An 18,111-nucleotide genomic window follows, 5' to 3' on the forward strand; every position below is an offset into this window, starting at 1 on the left:
CTCGTTGCATCTGCTCCAGGCTTCTTCACTGCAAGCTGGATGGTGGGCGGAATGACATTGGCCGCGTCTCGGTACCGGTAGAAGACAAAACCGGATGGCGGCTCTTTGCACCATCCCAAGGACCGTCAACGGGCCAAAAAGCGACAGTTTCATCTACAGTTCTGATGACGAGGGTGCGGCCAGCTCGCAGACACAGACTTGCTCGCTCCGGTGGCAGCCAAAGTTGCCACTGGTGCCACCCCTTGCACTGAGGAGTTTTGTATCACTCTCGTACGACGGCTGGTACAGAACTGGAAGCGACCAGGACCTTGAGGAGATAAGCGAGTTCTCGTCAGAGGACAAGGGGGACTCGGAGATCAAGACGGCGGTGCGGAGCAGCGGGGTTGATGCGTGAGAGGATCGTGCTGATGCCGTGTTTGTTTTTTGTTCCATTCTCGCTGATATACGTGCCATATAATTATGTTTCCGCGCGTTTGCAGCGAATGGGGGACTGAGCATGATGGAGGAGGAGCACAAGTTGAGTGAGCGTGGTGGAATGAGGACAAGCTGGATGCTCATGCGCGCGAACAACAACACCGCATTCCGCATTTGGTACGTGAGCGCGTGAGCGCTTACATGCCAGGATAGATACCGCCTCTGTGCCAACTGATTGTGTTTGTGTTCTACTCCATCATTACGACCTGCAGTATTGTACGTACTACAAATCATACCAATGGCTGGACCTCCGGAGGCATGCACGCTATTGATGTGCGGAGATCGCGGGGGCAGCAGGTGCTCATCCTGGTCCAAGTGCCGAATTTGTACATGCGGGCTCCCATGTCTCGCGAGCGCATCACAGTTTTGATGGACATATTATAAACTCGAGATCTACACACCCGTGATGATACCATGTATGTGACCAAACACAAGAAGCTGGCCAGACATGCAGGATAGGGATGCTCGGGACAAGCAGGAGGCCTGCGTGATCCAAGTGTCCCTGCTCTGCATGTCTGGCTCTGTCAGATGTGAGGGCACGAGCGAGCATGCAGGATCACACATTTACGGCATTTTAGAGAGACCAGATAGTATCACAAAATGTTCGGGTCGAAATAGGATGTCCGGGAAGAGGGAAGAAAGCGCACCCTTCCGAGAGATCAAAAGATACATTAGACTAACGGAGCTGCCACGCGATCTCGCCGCGACCCCCACCACCATCCTGCCCACCCGCCCGCGGTTGGACCACCTTCCCAGGCGCTCACCATCAACTGCTTTCCTCGTCCCCGTCACTCATGCTCCCCTCTGCCTGTGGCACTACAAAGGCAAGTGTTCCATACAATGTGTGGCATTCCAACACAGGCCTGGTACACGCAAGAGAGCCGCCAGCTTACCAGTTTCGCAGACAGCAAGAGCAGCTCGCAATCGTACCCGTGCCATGGCACATGCGCACACGCACACGCACACGCACAGAGCTCCCGACGTCCCAGGATGTGCGCAGCACCCTGCTGCAAACCACACCACATCAGCTCCGATTTCATGCATACGAGCTCATGGGCAGTGCTGGTGAGCGCAGTCTCTATTTGCAGGATGTCCGGATACTGACCAGACACTACCCAGTAGGTTCGGTCGGTTGATACGGACTGCGAAGCGTGCGTGCGCTGGCGAGACAAGCAGCGAGCTCGCCATCACTGAAGATGGCCGTCGACTGCGTGCCCACATTGTCGATTCCCTACAGATGCGACGCGCGCAGCGGAAGATCAGCCGTCGAGAGGCACCTGGCGAGAGGGTCGCGAGTTTGATACTGGAGATGATCGTTGGCGTAGGCTATCTGCAAAGGGCAAAGGTGAGACTATCACTCTGCTTCCCTGCCGCCGGGGCTGCGAGGAGTGGCGGGCCGGCGGTGGGGCTCGGGACGGGCAACCGACTTGCCTGCTACTAACATTCCCTCACCCCGTGCCAGCTGCCGCCAATATCGAGCCGCACCATTTCGAATTACCCAGATCTCCCGACAAAGCTCGTGTCTGCAACTGTGGGAGGCACCCCACCTTCACGGGCCTGTGTGCATCTGTAGGCCCCGAGTCCCCCATATGTAGACGTCGCCTTCGCTCTCGAACTCGCCCAAAGCACCCTAGAACGTCCGCCACACACGGTGAGTCACCGGGTGTACTAGGGTCTAGAATGCGCGCACTGACACTTGCCCACGCCGGCAGTTGATAGTGGAGGCGCCCAAGCGAGCTGGCCTGCGAGTGGCTGGCGCCGTCCAGAGGGGGCAAGAGCAGCATGCGACAATGCTCGGCAAACGTCTCCGTTGACGATTCGCAGGGGCTGCGTTGCGCGCGCCATGGTCGCGCATCGCGCACCCGGCCCGCTCTCGGACACTCCCGCACCCACCCCGAGCTCGCCCTCTCGCATCCTGTCACTCTCCCGCGCTTTGAGTTCGCGCGCGCTGGTCAAACATGCGCCATGCGCAACCGGCACCCGCTCCCGAGCTGTGAGTGGATCGTGCTGAGCGTACTCATCGCCTGGCGGCCAGCGGCCACCAGCATAGCACGAGCGGCGCGCAACCACGACCACAACATAACGCTGCTCGCGCCAGCGTTGACGCGCCGCGGGCAGACCTTGCAATGACCGGCGACTTTACCCACTCTCTCGGACGATGGTGAGCGGCAGGAGAGAACACTTACCTGCCAAGCTAACAGAAGTCTACGCGGCCAGCGGCCACCAAACTCGGCGGGCGACACGCAATCAGCGGCCGCGCGAGGGCCACGGTCACGTGCCTCAGGGTCGTATGAGGATACGTAATGTCACGCTGCCTTTGCCGTCGGTCACAGTCTCGGCAGTGTTCCCGGCGTTGAGTGTTGTCAGGATCGTGCTTCTCGTCTCAGACTGTGCTCACACAACATCTCCGCAACAAACCGCGGATCTGTCCCTCCTCAGTCCACCTGCTCGGCCATCTCTGCGTGCAATTTTGCGACCCTCATAACCCTCGCTGGCATCATCCCGGGGCGCCGTTTCATCAAAGCTCACTGCAATGCCCAAGGTCGTCTCGCGTTCCGCGGTCTCGTCCTCCACAGATGGTGCGCCAGCTTCATACCAAGTGTCCACCCTGACGACTCACTCGCCATCGTCTTCTAGCGCGGCCCACCGCATCATCAACAGCAGCCCTCCGCGTCTACTGTGTGATCCTTTCCCCATTGTCCTCTCCCTGACACAAGCTGACCCGCCCCGCCCAGATTGCATCTGCGGCGAGTTTATCGTGCGTGTTTCCTGTGCATGTCCCCCGCTGCCCTCGGCCTCTCACACGTCCCCCGCTTCCCCGTCGCGCGCAGCTCGTCGTCGACAAGAGCCTAGCGAGCCTTCCGCGGCGCCAGACTGACGGCGCAATTATCATTCGCTGCCAGGACGCGGACGACGCCAAGGCGCGGATCTTCAAGCTGAACGCCACGCCCAAGGAGCCAATCCTCGTAGAGCGGTGAGTCCGCGTTTCCCGCTGTCGCCCAGGCGAGCGAGACGCGATCCCTCAGGCTCATTTCGCTACGCTATCAGACAAGGTGGGCATGAGAAACAGCACAGGTTCCATTGTCCACGCTGCGCGCTGCCTGTTGCGTACCAGTCCACGCCCCCGCCCGCCAAGTCTGGGCCGTTCTTGTACGTGTTCAAGGGTGCTCTCAGCCAGATACAGGGACAGCTTCCGCCAGACGCGTTCGATGACGAGAAGCTTCTCGACGATAGCATCGCATGAATGCATGCCTTCGATCTCATGTGCCTTTTGTACCTATCCGCTCTCTTTTGCTGTGTTCGATCGATGTATGATGTGTACGACGAATATATTGCTTTGTGCCAGAACACTAGGATACACTATATACAGCCACAGACCCTTCCCGACTTGTCAACTTGATAGTAAACCTATGGGCGTAACCGTTCGTCAGCCAAACTGCTCTCAGCTGCACATGCAAAAATGAGAAGAGATGGGAAATGGTGTGTCAGATACCGTTGTAGAAAGAGTTTTACTCATGTCCATCCGTGCCGTAGCAACGGACGTTCATCCAGTGTGAATAGTATTGTCATCAAGCACGACGCGAAGCATGGGGGCGAGGGGATATGGAAAAGGATCTAGACACGTACCTTCACAGCAACCAGTCCTCCCAGGGACCCTAATCGCGACGCGTTCCTGCGCAGGAGATGTGTGAGTACACGCCTGAGCCGGCAAGCACACAGCGATGTGAACGGGCAGGCGGCTCAGGGACTATAGCAGTGAGTTCACGACGCGCGGGGCGTTCGGATGTTTGGGAATATATAGATAGCATCATCGCTCGCCCGGCTGGATGGATACTCACCTTACCAGGGTCACTGCAGAGGGGGATGCGGGTGCGGGAGAGACGCGTCGATGAAAACTTTATCGGACCCTCTTATACTCTCGGGGAGAGCGAACAAACATGCCGAAATTGTGCGCGGTGCGGCGGGCGTTGGCTGTGTATCATCGGCGTAGCGGCAGAGTCACGCAATATATTTGTCGGAACATCGCGGGCGGCGACGGCTACGAGGGGATCAAGTGGCCGTTGATGTTGTGGGACTCTGTCTGTATCGTAGGAATAGAGAGGGGGCACAGGGGGGATATATGGTGGTGCACAAGAGACTCGGATAGATGGGAGAGAGCTCTGCAGCGGCTGCTTGGTGGGCGGAAGGAAGGCGGCCAGGAGGACCTCGCAGAGAGCAAAATAGCTGTATTACAGGTGCGCTGAACGACAGAATACACTATTTGGACGAGAACGACGTGTATCGTAGGGAACTTGAAGTAAGCGCATTTGAATCGCAGGACAGAGTTCGCGAAAAACTCGCAGAGAAAACAGGTCGCATTCTATGTGTTCCGGACGAGAAAACGCGGGGGATTTGCGAGTGAAAACGAGACGGGAGGCGGAAACGGCGGCGTGTGCGAGGCGCGAAAGTGGTAGAGAGGACAGAAAGAGGCGCCGTTTGTGGGTCCAGCGCCGCAAGCGAGCACCGGCGCTTGTCGAGAGACTCTTTCGTCCCGACCACAATGTCTGCCTCAACTCCACGCGCGCTGCCTCCGCGCGATGTCTGACGTGCCATATACTCTGGTATCTGCATGCTTATTAGTCACTTATTCCTGGGCTTCGACGCCATAGACGGACTTGTCAGCTGCTCGCTCTCGGAGTCTCTGGCTGCGCGACCGGTCTCTCTTGGGCACTCACCTCCTCTCGGCCGACAGCCACGATGGGAGCCCCGCGCGTACACTGCACTGGCCGGATGCTGATCTCCATCACGGTGGCGATGTCGTCGTACCCGTGCACATTCACACACGCCCGACGAGTTTGTCCAGTTCTGCCGCCGCCGGCCACGCAGGCACGGATACTAATAGGTTCCAACCATGCACATGCCCCGTCTCGAGCACCCCCCACCGCACACTTCTCACTAGTACGTACTATCTGACATAGGGCGTCGCCCTCCAGCGGATAATAAACTCGGATTATAATAATAATAATAATAATAATAGGTTCCAAAGGTCAGTGCTCATTCGCGACGCCGGTTTAGTGCTCACCCTTGTATGTAGAGCATCCCTCGGCGCGAGAATAGTTCCAGTCCATTCTCCTTATTATTGCCCGCTTAGGCTGTGCAACGTCCTCTCCTCACTCCCTTGTCTGCCCATCGCCTCCTCCGACCGCCCCCTCTCGCGTCCACTCTCCCGCCATGGCAGAAAAGGACGCCTCTGCCCGTCTCCGCAGAGCCGTGAAAGGTCCGCTCGTTGCTCGCTATCCCGCCCCTCGCCCTTCCGTGCTCATCGTGCATGCAGAGAACAATCTCTTTCTCGTCAAGCGACTGATCAAGCGGACAGAGATGCGCAATTCCGATCCATACAACAAGCGGTACACCTCTCTCGCCTGGGCCGCCGTGCTGGGACATGAGGAGACGTTTGAGTTTCTGCTCAGTATGGGACACGACGATCACGAGTATAGCAAGGTGCGCACACAGACACCCGCACAAGCGGTGGCGCATGCTAATTGGTCCATGTCGGCAACAGGACTTGGAAGACAACACAATACTCATCCTCCTAGCCGATGCGCGTCCCCCACCATCGACGCCACACACTCCCGGACCGCCCGACCAGGACTTCCTTGGTGCAACTCTTCGCATGGCCCGCATGTACATCGACCGCTACCCCGACATCCTCGACTGGGCGAACCAGGATGGGAAGACCGCGCTGCACGTCGCTGCGCTCAAGGGGAATGAGGAGCTCGTGCGCGTGAGTGTGGCGTATGCATCCCTGCCGCTTGTCATCCGTCCTGACCGTTTGGCAGATGCTCTGCGATCTAGGCGCAGACTTCGACCTCGCTGATAACGAGGGAAACACCCCATTACACTAGTGAGCATGGTACCGTCCCGTACAGGAAGTCGCGGAACTCAAATTTCTCTCCTGCAGCGCAAGCGCCTGGGGCCATGTTACCGTGCGTTGGGTCCATACCCGAACAGGAAAAGCTCTGACAGGCTTTCCCTTTCACAGGTCGTCCAGATACTCATCGAGCGTGGGTGCCAGTATTCCGCGCGGAATAATCAGGGGTTCACGCCCTCGGACTACGCCTATTCGTCAGTATATACGGACAATCACCGGTGGCTGATGGCTCACGCTTTCCCGTGTACAGAATAAGCACGAGAGACACCCTCCAAGATACCGCTCGAATACAGTTCGAGAATAACAAGAAGGCGCGCCGGGGTGTATTCCAGCAAGCTGCAGCCAGGGGTACGGACTGGGCGGCCACGGCGGCCATGCAGGTGTACCCTCCATCACCGCGAGAACCTATCTATGGCAGCAAGGGTTCTGTCCGCATGCGGAGCGGGTCAGGGACCAGTCGTACGACGGCCACCTCGGACAGCGGCGATGTTCACGAGGTCCCCCCTACACAGTCATCAAGATTCTGGTCTTCTCCCTCCCGTCGCCCAGCCCCCCTCCCGACAGCCACACACTCTGCTGGACAGCCATCTGCCAGCTCCTCGACAAGCACGTTTGGGTTCGCCCCTTCGCCCATTTCACAGCCAAACTCCGCGTCCCTGCTTCCGAACAGCAACTCAAATCCAGCGTCTGCCCTGTCTCCGATCGCGACGCGGATGCGAGAACGCGATGCGGATGCGATGGAGAAGTACAAGTTGCGGCAAAGGAGCGGGAGTGCCACCACGGCGTCGACGGACAGTCCGTCGCAGAACGAGTCTGCTTCCCCTCCACCACCGGCTCCTCCGCCAAAGGACCAGGACGACATCTCAGCCCTGTCTTCGCTGGTCACACAGGGATCTGTCGCGCCTCGACGTCGATTACGACCGTCTGCATCTGCAGCTCAGCTGCGGACAACGCCGCAACCTCTGACAATACCCTCCAACCAGGCGCTGCAGGAGCCTCGAAGTCGATCCGGCACCAGCCCCGCGATGCTCAAACCACTCTCCACCGCAGCCTCGCCATCAGCCACCTCAGATCCCTCCGCTCTTCCTACGCCAACGCAGAATTCAACCCTGCGGCCAACTATGGGGCGCTCAGGCAGCCAGCCCGCCGTGCCCGAGAAGGACTACGCCTACATGGGCCCGTCGATCGAATATGCACGCTTTCCTCCACCGCCCGCGGTGACGGAGGAGCCGGAGCGGGTGGTGACCCCGACGACGGCGACGGCGCCGACGCACACCGCAAGACGACTGCCGTTCAACATCTTGTCGTCGCACAAGAACAGCTTGGATCAGCACGTGCCGAGCGCAAACCACCGGCGGAACGCGTCTGTGAACGCGGTGCTCCGGTAGTCTTGGGGCTGGGGCTGTGGGGCGCGTGGGCGCGATGCGAGCCTGGCAGATGCGCGCTGTTGGAGCTTCTCTTCTGGCGGTGTGCGAGGGACACGGGGGCTGTCACGATTTGCTCGCTACGGGTGGGGATGGCGATGGGGAAGGGTGCGGGGATCGATTTCGTTCGCTTGGAAGGATTGGGATAGTGTACGGGTAGCTGCTCTTCGCTCGCATCGCTGTGTAACTTGCTGTGTTGTGCCATTGGTCATGTAGTCGCGGATGTGTGCACCGAGCACGCACCACTCGGAACGTCCTCACATTCACGACCTGCGCGTGTCTCCGTGTGTCATCGGCTGGCCGCCAGTAGTTGTGTGCTACGTACACCGCCGTGCAATCTCCGACGCGAGCCTGAGCAGATGATTTAGCGTTCGTACATTGCGCCAAGCGAGATCCCGATCGAAGAAGGGCTGGCGTGCGCGTCATGCCCAAACGAGCACGTTCTTCTCCTTCTCCGCCAGGAGTCAAGCAGCAGCTGGCAGGCACTCCCCGCGCGCGCCGTCCGGACGCTGTCCTCCCCTCGTCCTCCCTCCCTGCCTCTTGCAGCGCTCCTCGTTTATCTTCTGCCCCGCACCTTGTCTCTTTGGCTGTGACTGTGATCTTGCCTGCAGCCTGCCACCACGATGACATTCCCCGAGACCGTCGAGCCCGACGCCGACTCCGCGTCCCAGATCGCATGGCCCATCCGCCCGAGCGAGCGCGGCCGCCGCGCGTCACACAAGTCGCAGCGCTCCGAGATTGAGACAGGCTCTGCACGGGGCGGGTCGTCGAGCGCAGGGCGCGGCAAGGCTACGGACGCGTCTGCGTCGGGGAAGAAGCGCATGTCCACGCTGGACCTGATCTACTTGAGTGTGTCGATGGCCGGTTCACAGGTGGCGTGGACGGTCGAGCTCGGGTGAGTGTCTGCGCGTGCTTGTGGGAGACCCAGAGGAGGGGGGAAGATGCAAGTCAAGAGGGTGAATGCTGATGAGTGTGTGCGGGTAGATATGGGACGCCGTTCCTGCTCGACCTCGGGCTCTCTGAGCAGCTTACGAGTCTTGTGTGGCTCGCGGGGCCCATCAGCGGGCTTATTGCGCAGCCTGTTATTGGTGAGTCCGTACAGGTTGGGTTGTAGGCCTGTAGCGCAATGCCCTCATGCGCTTGGGTCTTACACAGGTGCTGTCTCGGACGCGTCCACGTCCAAGTACCGGCGGCGATACTGGGTCGTCGCCTCCACGATTGTGCTCGTCATCTCTACACTCACCCTCGCGTACTGTCGCGAGATCGCTGCGTTCTTCGTCGACCTTTTCGGGTATGGCGGAGGGAGCTGGGATCCGAAGTACAGCAAGACGGTCGGTTCACGCATCGCTAGCATCGCGCCCAGTCAAGCTGATCCGTTTACGCCACAGGTAATTGATACGGCTATCGGCTTCGCAATCGTCTCTTTCTACCTATTGGACTTCGCGCTCAACGCGCTACAAGCGTCGCTGCGTAACCTGCTGCTGGACATCACTCCGCCCGAGCAGCTCAACGCTGGCAATGCTTGGCACAGCCGGATGCTGAACGCTGGAAACATCGTCGGCTACGGATTTGGTACGCCCTCGGTTTTCCCGCGCGGCGTCAGATGATTGACAGGGAAGCGCACTATGCAGGGTTCTTGCCGCTTGCGAACATGCCGATCCTCCGTCTGCTGGGCGGGTCGCAGTTCCGCAAGTTCTGCGTTGTATGCATGATTATCCTGTGTATCACTGTGTGGATTACGTGCTGGACGCAGGAGGAGCAAATCCGCGAGCCCAGGAGGATCGAGAAGGGGTATGTCTGTTTGAGGGATTGAGTGGCGAAAGTGCTAACAGACGCCACCTACAGGAATAGCGTTCGCGATATCTTCACAGGGATCTACTCGACTATTCTAAGCCTGCCAAAGCCCATCCGCCGAGTCTGCTATGTCCAGGTGTTTGCCTTCATGGGATGGTAGGTAGTGATATGCGCCCATCTATCGAACACAGCTGACATGGTGCCACGGTGCAGGTTCCCCTTCCTGTTTTACTCGTACGTTGATCTTTTGCAGACCTCATGAAGACGTAAGGCGTTAACCCTGCTCGCTCAGTACGACATACATTGGTCAAGTAATGGCGTATGAGATGGACGCAGAGCCTGATCATGACTACGCCACCAGGACGGGAGCTTTCGCTATGCTCTTGTACAGCATCGGTACGTGTCTCCAAGCACTTCTTTCGACTAGAGAAATCACTGAAGTGCTCGTCCTCAGTCGCCGTCGCCGCAGGAACGCTTCTGCCCTACCTCACGCGCCGTGACACGCGCCTTCTCGCACAAGACGGCGACGATGAGGACGAGGACTCCGAGCTCTCCCGCCTGCGCGTGCAGGTCCGCGAATGGCGCGCCGAGGCCGCGCGCCACGGCAAGCCCCTGCGGCTGCCCTTCATGCCCTTCTTCCTGCGCAACATCTGGACGGGCGCGATGCTGCTCTTCACGTTCCTCACGCTCATGACCTTCTTTGTCACGAAGGTGTGGCAGGCGATCATCCTCGTGAGCTTGGTCGGCATCTGCTGGGCCGTCGCGTGCTGGGCGCCCTTCGCGATCATCATGGAGGTAAGTCCCGAGTCGGGTATTGTCGAACTGGGGACGCGTGCTTAATTTTCCGCGTATGCTGTAGTTCTTGAAGGAGCGCGAGCGCGATTCTGACGGCGACAATGTCCCGCGGGAGTGGCAGCGCCGGCCATCGCACAGCCGCACGCTTTCGACACCTGCGGCCAGGAGGAACAGCAGGCAAGATCAGGGCGAACGCGCGCCGCTGCTCCGCCGCCGCCGTTCGTTCGACCAGGCGGACACCGTTCAGCAAGAGGAAGCCGCTGCGGGCGGTACCGTGCTGGGCATCCATAACCTCGCGATCGTCATGCCGCAATTCATCGTGAGTACCTTGACACACACTTCATAACGTTTCCTGTCTGATAACGCGGTGTAGGTTGCGTTGGTCTCGAGCGCCATCTTCCACGTTGTCGATTCGGACATCGACGACGATCCGGCGAACAACGCAGCGCTGTACGGCAAGAACGGCGTAGCCTGGGTGCTCAGATTTGGTGGCATCTGTACCCTGGTACGTTCCACGGGTTCCTCACTTTGTAATAGGTTGCTGACAGTAAGGATAGTTCGGCGCCGTCATCGCACGCATGGTGCCGCCCACGCGCACAGAGAAGGAGATGCGCAGGCGTCTGGCCGAGCTCAAGGTCCTTCAAGAAGAGGGCTCGCCGTGAACATCCTAATGTGGCTCCTCGACTCACAATTTTCTTCCATCGCACTCGTAGTGTACAAGGGTCTTTCTTTCATCTCGTCTGCCGGATCTACTCAGGACGTTCCCAGCCCCGATCTCCCCCGCGTGTTGTTTTGTATATCACCGTCGCATGCTATCTTGTACATGTAGCAAGGATCGCGTAATCCCAATCATCGCCGTTTCTGCTCGCAATGTGTCTGCACGGGATGGGTGCTACGGGCACCGGGTCGGGGGTTGAGAGGAACGCCACGGCGGACGCGGCGGCTGTAAGTAAACGTTCATCAGCTGGCTGTGCGTGGCCGAGGCTGGTAAGTCCGGAATGACTATTACCTTCAGGCCTCGTGACATTGTAGAAGAAGCGGATCGCCAGTGCTTCAGACCGTAGCGATTGCAGGGCGGGGACGTCTCGTAATCGCTGCAGTAAGCCCGGGTCTTCTCCGCGGAGGCACACCAGAGCCACTGTGGACGGCGTCTCGCGGAGGCTGGAGACTTCCCAGTGGACTTGGCCGCCGAGGCTTTCGTAGTGGCCTGTGATAGACGATCTGTTTTAGGCAATGTCCGGGATGAGGCGTAAACGGCGTACCTGTCTCATAGGAAGGCACGGCGGTACCACGGATAACAGTCCCGTCGTCTTCTTCGATGTCACACTGGCCTGTATGCAACATTACTTGCTTCTCCACCAGCGCGCCCTTGGGCAGCTCCGGCACCGCGACAAACAGCGTCGGGGTACTAGCGTCCTTTACCGACACCATCAGTTCTCCTATGTCATTCTAATAGCACCGACTGACAACGTACCCCGTCGAACTGTGCGCTTGCTCTGCGCACTGCGGGGACGTCGCCGGCATTCGCTAGCCAGTATACGATTCCCTGGTAATGGCCAGCCCAGCCGCCGCCCGAGTTGTTCTTGAGTGCGTCGACGACGCGGTGGACGTGTTGGAACGCCAACGCAGCCTCGAGCGCGAGCGATTTCGGGGATGGCAGAGCGAGGACACTGGGAATGAGACCAATCTGGCCCGAGATAAACACCCGTTCATCTGCCTGCAAAAGGGATAGAACGATGGGTCAGTAGGGCACATGTTGCGATACACTAAGGCTCACGACTATGGCCTGCGAATACGGCCCAATGTTCGCGGGCGCCCAGTAGCTCAGACCCTGGACGTGCAGCGCCTGGCGTGCGGTGGGCGTGGTCTCCGCGAAGGCGATGCAGTCGAGACGGATGCGCACGGGCGTGGGGAGGTCCGCGGCGACGCATGCGCGGGCGGGCGGGCTCGTGCCAAAGTAGGTAGCGTAGACAGTGTTGACCCGCGCGAAGAGGTCCATGGAGGAGATAAGGATGTTGATGATGGTGCAGTTGGCGAGCGTGAGCGAGTACTGGGTAAGACAGTCTGTAGCAGGTTAGTAGTGCGGACGAAGAGGTGAGTTGGGGAGTCACTGGTACCTTGGAGCTGCTTGAAACATTCCCGTACCTCGTCCTCTACAGTGAGCTCTTCAGGGTGTTCTCTAAGGTCTCGCTGCACGTTCGAAACGGCGACCCAATTTCCTATTCGTTTGTGACTTTGGAGATGGAAGGATGGGTGTATTGGGCTGGGCTGATTCTCTGAGTTCGTAGAGGGCGTGGAGGGTCCCATTGGATCGTGTATGTGAGAGAAAGGCTCTTCCAACAATGGCGGAACGGCGAGCTGCTGGCGCGCTGGGGATGCTTTGGGTTGAAGTGTGGCCTCCTTGATTCGCAAATAGGCGACGGTTGCGAAGTCGCTGTCGGAATGAATCACAGTCTCCACTGTGTCTCTAAAAGTGCGGTCGACGTCGGTATCACCGAGCTATAAAAGCAGCTGTGTAACTCACAGGTTTATGCGGGACTTGAAGAGGGGGCAGTCGAGGGTCAAGGTCTCGTACTCCCCGCCCTCTCCGCAGATGTGTGATCCATACAAACAGTTCTAAGTATGATCGAGATGAGTAAGTCTACATTGTATCACGACATTGTGTATTTGCACTGACTAACTTGACCAAGGGCTGCTTCATTTCTGCGAGGGTCTTACCCAAATGTTTTGCGGTTAGTCCGATACCGGCGACCTTGATGAGGACGGCCTCCATGCCGGCTTCAATCATCTCAGATAGCAACTCTTCTTGGTCACGTTGCCACAAGTAGCTCAGGGCAGTCAAGCCCAGCCGGCGGCATCTATAGCTGGTTCAACATGTGTATTTTTGCGCATATGCGGATACATACATACACATGTTCCACGCGAACTCTCTGGTAGTTGGAGAGGATTGCTCCGACGGAGACACCCTGGACATCTGGGTGATGGCTCTACCGACAAGTCAGTCTTTGATCTCCACAAGAGACAAGGCATTCACTTTGACTAGGGCGAGAAGCTCGTAGAGATCCTCGGTCTCGTCGCCGCGAACGCCGCCGCTGTGTGCAGGGTCTCGGCCACCGTATTCACTGCTTTGTTCGACTGCTGCCCCAGATATTATTTGCCTGTACAGCGGCACGTCCAAGGCGCGTCCAACGTATTCTATTGCATCTTGTCCGACGGTTTGATAGAGGTACGAGTCCAATTCCTCTATGGATTTACAGTGTCGGAAAGGAGCGTGCGGAGATGCTGAAGGCGGTCGAACCTTTGCCTTGCTCAGGGCCTAGAGACGCTGCGGCGACGAGCTCATGGCCGTTTTCTGCACAGTGGAGAAGATTAAAGCAGCTGTCTTTTCCGCCGCTGAGCAATGCGACATATTTCATGGCGAGCAGGTGGTGGTCGAAGGCAAAGCCGAGGATTGTCGAGCAAGGCACGCGAGTTCCGAGGCGCTCGGAGTAGATTTCGCGTAGATCCATCGCTTACGTCAGACTCGCGTGCAGCCCGAGCGCGTCTGGTCGTAATCTTGCCCCGCCACCGCCCAAGGACCCTCGTTCCATCTCTCTCTCGCTCCTCCACATCCCCCTCCCCCCTCTCACACACCCGCTTGTACTCCTGACGTCTTTTACGAAACATGGCCTCCACGAACCTGCCATCTGCGATGGACGTCGATGAGGCCGCGATTGATGAGGGCTTGTACTCTCGCCAACTGTGAGTGCTGACTGATTGGGTACGCGTTCTTCAGGCTGATCGAACTCTCCTAGCTATGTCCTTGGGCACGAAGGTATGGATACACAGCGAGAGAGAAAACTGTCGGAATTCTGACGCGTATGCCCAGCCATGAAGCGCATGGCCGCCTCCAACGTCCTCATCGTTGGAGTGAAGGGCCTCGGCGCTGAGATCGGTGAGTAGTTGCACTAATACATTGGACTCTGTTGGGCGGGTGTCTAATGACACTGTTGCTCAGCCAAGGATGTTGTCCTGGCCGGTGTCAAGTCTGTCACCATTTACGACCCCGAGCCCGTGCAAGTCGCAGATCTGAGCAGTCAGGTAGGAAGCTGCGGTATTCTTGCGCAGCGCTCCATTACTCACATGGATACTAGTTCTTCTTGCGCCAAGAAGACGTCGGCAAGCCCAGAGCCGAGGCAACTCTCCCTCGATTGGCTGAACTCAACGCATACGTCCCCGTGCGGAATCTGGGCGGACAGCCCGGACAAGAGATCTCAGTTGACCTGGTCAAGGGCTTCCAGGTATGGTCTAAATTTATGTCACGGAGCTGAGTTCCTCACCGCATGTCGACTTGATAGGTTGTTGTACTTTGCGGCGTTTCGCTCAAGAAGCAGTTGGAAATCAACGACTGGACGCACGAGAATGGCGTGTACTTCATCTCCGCTGATACTCGCGGTTTGTTCGGGTAAGTCTTTGCCTAGCTAAGTGGTCGAGAAGATGTTCACCTGACCTGGATCGTGCAGAACTTCATTCAACGACTTCGGCCCGAAATTCACTTGCGTGGATCCTACCGGAGAGCAACCTCTCACCGGCATGATTGTTTCCGTGGACAAGGTATGCTGCACCTCGTGGAATCAAGGTTCTCGCTGAACTCGTTACAGGACAAGGAGGGTGTCGTCACTTGCTTGGACGAGACCCGCCACGGCCTGGAGGACGGCGACTTCGTTACCTTCTCAGAAGTCCAGGGTATGACGGAACTCAACGGATGCGAACCTCGCAAGATTACCGTCAAGGGCCCCTACACCTTCTCTATCGGTGACACATCGGGCCTCAGCGACTATAAGTCCGGCGGAATCTTCACGCAAGTGAAGATGCCGAAGATCCTGCAATTCGTAAGATCATATATTATTTGGCGCGAAGTAGAACCTCTAACTCTAGTCTTCAGAAACCCCTTCGTGAATCCCTCAAGGAGCCTGAGTCCCTCATCACCGACTTCGCGAAGTTTGACAGACCTGCGACCCTTCACGCTGGCTTCCAGGCACTTTCACAGTTCCAGGAGCAGTACCAGCGCCTGCCTCGTCCACGTAACGCAGAGGATGCTGCGGTATTTGTCAAGCTGGCAAACACGATCGACGCGGACGCCGACGAGAAGGTCTTGACTGAGCTCGCCTACCAGGCGACGGGTGACCTCGCGCCCGTAAACGCGGTCATTGGTAGTTTCGTCGCCCAGGAGGTCCTCAAGGCCTGCTCCGCGAAGTTCCACCCCACATTCCAGCACCTCTACTTCGACTCGCTCGAGTCACTGCCCGACGAGCTTCCCACCGAGGCTGACTGCCAGCCTATCGGGTCGCGCTACGACGGCCAGATCGCTGTCTTCGGCCGGAAGTTCCAGGAGAAGATCGCGAATTTCCGCGAGTTCCTCGTCGGCTCTGGCGCCATTGGCTGTGAGATGCTGAAGAACTGGAGCATGATGGGTCTTGGTACTGGACCGAACGGGCAGCTGCACGTCACTGACCTCGACACCATCGAGAAGAGCAACCTTAACCGTCAATTCCTCTTCCGCCCGAAGGACCTGGGCAAGTTTAAAGCTGAGGTTGCTGCAGCAGCAGTGGCGGACATGAACCCCGACCTCAAGGGCAAGATCGACAGCAAGCAGGAGCCTGTTGGACCTGCCACCGAGAGTAAGTATACTTTGACAAGCCTGACTTGTGCGCTGGCTGATGAATAAATAGACGTCTACGACACAAACTTCTTTGCTAGCATCGATGGTGTCACTAACGCGCTCGACAATGTCAAGGCGCGTCAGTACATGGATCAGCGCTGTGTCTTCTACATGAAGCCTCTCCTCGAATCCGGCACACTCGGCACGAAGGGAAACACGCAGGTCATCGTTCCGCATCTGACGGAGTCGTACTCCTCATCGCAGGACCCTCCTGAGAAGGAGACGCCCGTGTGTACCGTCAAGAACTTCCCCAACCAGATCCAGCACACAATCGAGGTATGCAATATGTATATGCGCCAGAAGCATCTCATGCTGACAGAACCACAGTGGGCGAGGCAAGATTTCGATAGCCTGTTCGTCAAGCCTCCGCAGGTCGTCAACTCTTACCTGTCCGAGCCGAACTTCCTTGAGAACAACCTCAAGTACTCCGGTCAGCAGAAGGAGCAGGTCGAGCAGATTGCGTCGTATCTCGTCACCAACAAGCCTCTCACCTTTGAGGAGTGCATCGTCTGGGCGCGTCTGCAGTTCGAGGAGAAGTACAACAACGCCATCCGCCAGTTGCTCTACAGCTTGCCCAAGGACGCGGTCACGAGCACCGGGCAGCCGTTCTGGAGTGGCCCCAAGCGCGCGCCTGAGCCGCTCACCTTCGACTCGAACAACGTAGGCGCATCTGAACTACGGGATTACCGCTCTACTAACTCTCGGTTGCTAGCCCATTCACCTGCAATACATCATCGCCGCAGCGAACCTGCACGCCTTCAACTACGGCCTCCGCGGCGAGACTGACCCTGCAGTCTTCAAGAAGATCGCGGATGAGGTCATCGTTCCGGAGTTCACCCCGAAGAGCGGCGTCAAGGTCCAGATCAACGACAACGACCCGACTCCCCAGAACGATGGTGGCGGTATGCACATCCTGCGCAGTTTGTCAATCTGACAATGTGTCTAACAATACTATAGATTCTGACCTGAACGAATATCTAAAGCAGCTCCCTGCACCATCATCGCTCGTCGGCTACCGCCTGAACCCCGTTGAGTTCGAGAAGGACGACGACACGAACCACCACATTGACTTCATTACCGCATCCTCGAACCTGCGCGCTCTCAACTACAGCATCACGCCCGCGGACCGCCACACGACAAAGCAGATTGCGGGCAAGATCATCCCCGCGATCGCGACGACTACGTCGCTGGTGACCGGCCTCGTATGTCTTGAGCTGTACAAGCTCATCGACGGCAAGAAGAACATTGAGTCGTATAAGAACGGCTTCGTGAACCTCGCCCTGCCGTTCTTCGGATTCTCGGAGCCGATCGCGCCGAAGAAGGACAAGTACAACGGGATCGAGTGGACGCTCTGGGACCGCTTCGAGTTCAAGAACGACCCGACACTGAAGGAGATCGTTGACTGGTTCAAGCGTGAGCACAAGCTCGAGGTCAGCATGGTCAGCCAGGGCGTCAGCATGCTCTGGAGCTCGTTCATTGGCAAGAAGAAGGTGCGTCTCTCGACTCCCGGTGCCAATTGAGATACAGAGAGCGCGGGTCTGACCGTGTGCTGCAGAGCGAGGAGCGCCTCCCGATGAAGTTCAGCAAGCTCGTCGAGCACGTGAGCAAGAAGCCTCTGCCGTCGCACACCAAGCACCTCATCGTCGAGGTCATGGTCAGCGACGAGGACGACGAGGATGTTGAGGTGCGTTCTCGTGTATGGCTTGATTAAAAGTGCACCACTCACCTTGTCTGCAGGTTCCGTTTATCGTTGTGTTTTTGTAGGCGGAGCGGCGAGTAGTAGCAGAAGCGTGTACAACGGTATATAGAAGTCAAATAGCAGTGTATCTATACATCATATCCCCTCCGTGCAGTTCGTGTCTAAGGTATGGCAAATCAGTACGCAGTAATCCAGAAATGTAGACTAGGTGGGTTCGATGGACCCGATCGCCATGAGTTGCTTCCACTCGTTCTCGTCGGGCATGAAGTCCTCTTCCTTCATATCGTGCATTAATTGACGCCGTTTACCTATG

The 18,111-nt window shown here is 57.8% G+C and overlaps 5 protein-coding genes across 5 annotated transcripts; 4 read left to right on the plus strand and 1 right to left on the minus strand.

Annotated features, from left to right (window-relative positions):
* The first annotated feature begins 2,904 nt into the window (after positions 1-2,904).
* On the plus strand, positions 2,905-3,813 carry TRAVEDRAFT_144344 (uncharacterized protein). The gene is made up of 5 exons (XM_008037581.1): positions 2,905-3,053; positions 3,112-3,153; positions 3,210-3,232; positions 3,306-3,448; positions 3,523-3,813. Exons 1-5 carry the CDS (start codon positions 3,008-3,010, stop codon positions 3,716-3,718), a joined length of 450 nt encoding a protein of 149 aa, XP_008035772.1. The 5' UTR covers positions 2,905-3,007; the 3' UTR covers positions 3,719-3,813.
* Positions 3,814-5,685: 1,872 nt separating this feature from the next.
* Positions 5,686-6,675, plus strand: TRAVEDRAFT_86599 (ankyrin; the record flags this gene model as incomplete). Its single annotated transcript, XM_008037582.1, has 7 exons — positions 5,686-5,731; positions 5,789-5,955; positions 6,017-6,238; positions 6,294-6,358; positions 6,416-6,440; positions 6,497-6,579; positions 6,636-6,675. Coding segments are annotated over 7 exons (648 nt in total), but the record flags the coding sequence as incomplete, so codon positions are not given.
* A 1,652-nt stretch (positions 6,676-8,327) lies between these two features.
* Positions 8,328-11,263, plus strand: TRAVEDRAFT_57164 (MFS general substrate transporter). The gene is made up of 12 exons (XM_008037015.1): positions 8,328-8,704; positions 8,794-8,897; positions 8,965-9,140; positions 9,198-9,381; positions 9,441-9,600; positions 9,655-9,759; positions 9,817-9,837; positions 9,896-9,999; positions 10,058-10,398; positions 10,463-10,717; positions 10,772-10,903; positions 10,956-11,263. Exons 1-12 carry the CDS (start codon positions 8,433-8,435, stop codon positions 11,058-11,060), a joined length of 1,959 nt encoding a protein of 652 aa, XP_008035206.1. The 5' UTR covers positions 8,328-8,432; the 3' UTR covers positions 11,061-11,263.
* On the minus strand, positions 11,211-13,907 carry TRAVEDRAFT_70252 (diphthine--ammonia ligase; the record flags this gene model as incomplete). Its single annotated transcript, XM_008037583.1, has 11 exons — positions 11,211-11,341; positions 11,408-11,605; positions 11,661-11,814; positions 11,873-12,115; positions 12,176-12,462; positions 12,516-12,865; positions 12,923-13,014; positions 13,076-13,256; positions 13,309-13,385; positions 13,433-13,641; positions 13,697-13,907. 11 exons carry the CDS (start codon positions 13,905-13,907, stop codon positions 11,211-11,213), a joined length of 2,133 nt encoding a protein of 710 aa, XP_008035774.1.
* A 111-nt stretch (positions 13,908-14,018) lies between these two features.
* On the plus strand, positions 14,019-17,991 carry TRAVEDRAFT_163768 (ubiquitin activating enzyme). Its single transcript, XM_008037584.1, has 15 exons — positions 14,019-14,139; positions 14,193-14,212; positions 14,267-14,332; positions 14,396-14,478; positions 14,532-14,678; positions 14,736-14,842; positions 14,901-14,991; positions 15,039-15,269; positions 15,323-16,058; positions 16,110-16,375; positions 16,427-16,759; positions 16,812-17,001; positions 17,057-17,589; positions 17,655-17,783; positions 17,837-17,991. The coding sequence occupies exons 1-15, from the start codon at positions 14,063-14,065 to the stop codon at positions 17,861-17,863; spliced, it is 3,036 nt and encodes a 1,011-aa protein (XP_008035775.1). The 5' UTR covers positions 14,019-14,062; the 3' UTR covers positions 17,864-17,991.
* The last annotated feature ends 120 nt before the right edge of the window (positions 17,992-18,111 follow it).

Source organism: Trametes versicolor, assembly GCF_000271585.1.
Source record: "Trametes versicolor FP-101664 SS1 unplaced genomic scaffold TRAVEscaffold_3, whole genome shotgun sequence".
Lineage (NCBI taxonomy): Eukaryota > Fungi > Basidiomycota > Agaricomycetes > Polyporales > Polyporaceae > Trametes > Trametes versicolor.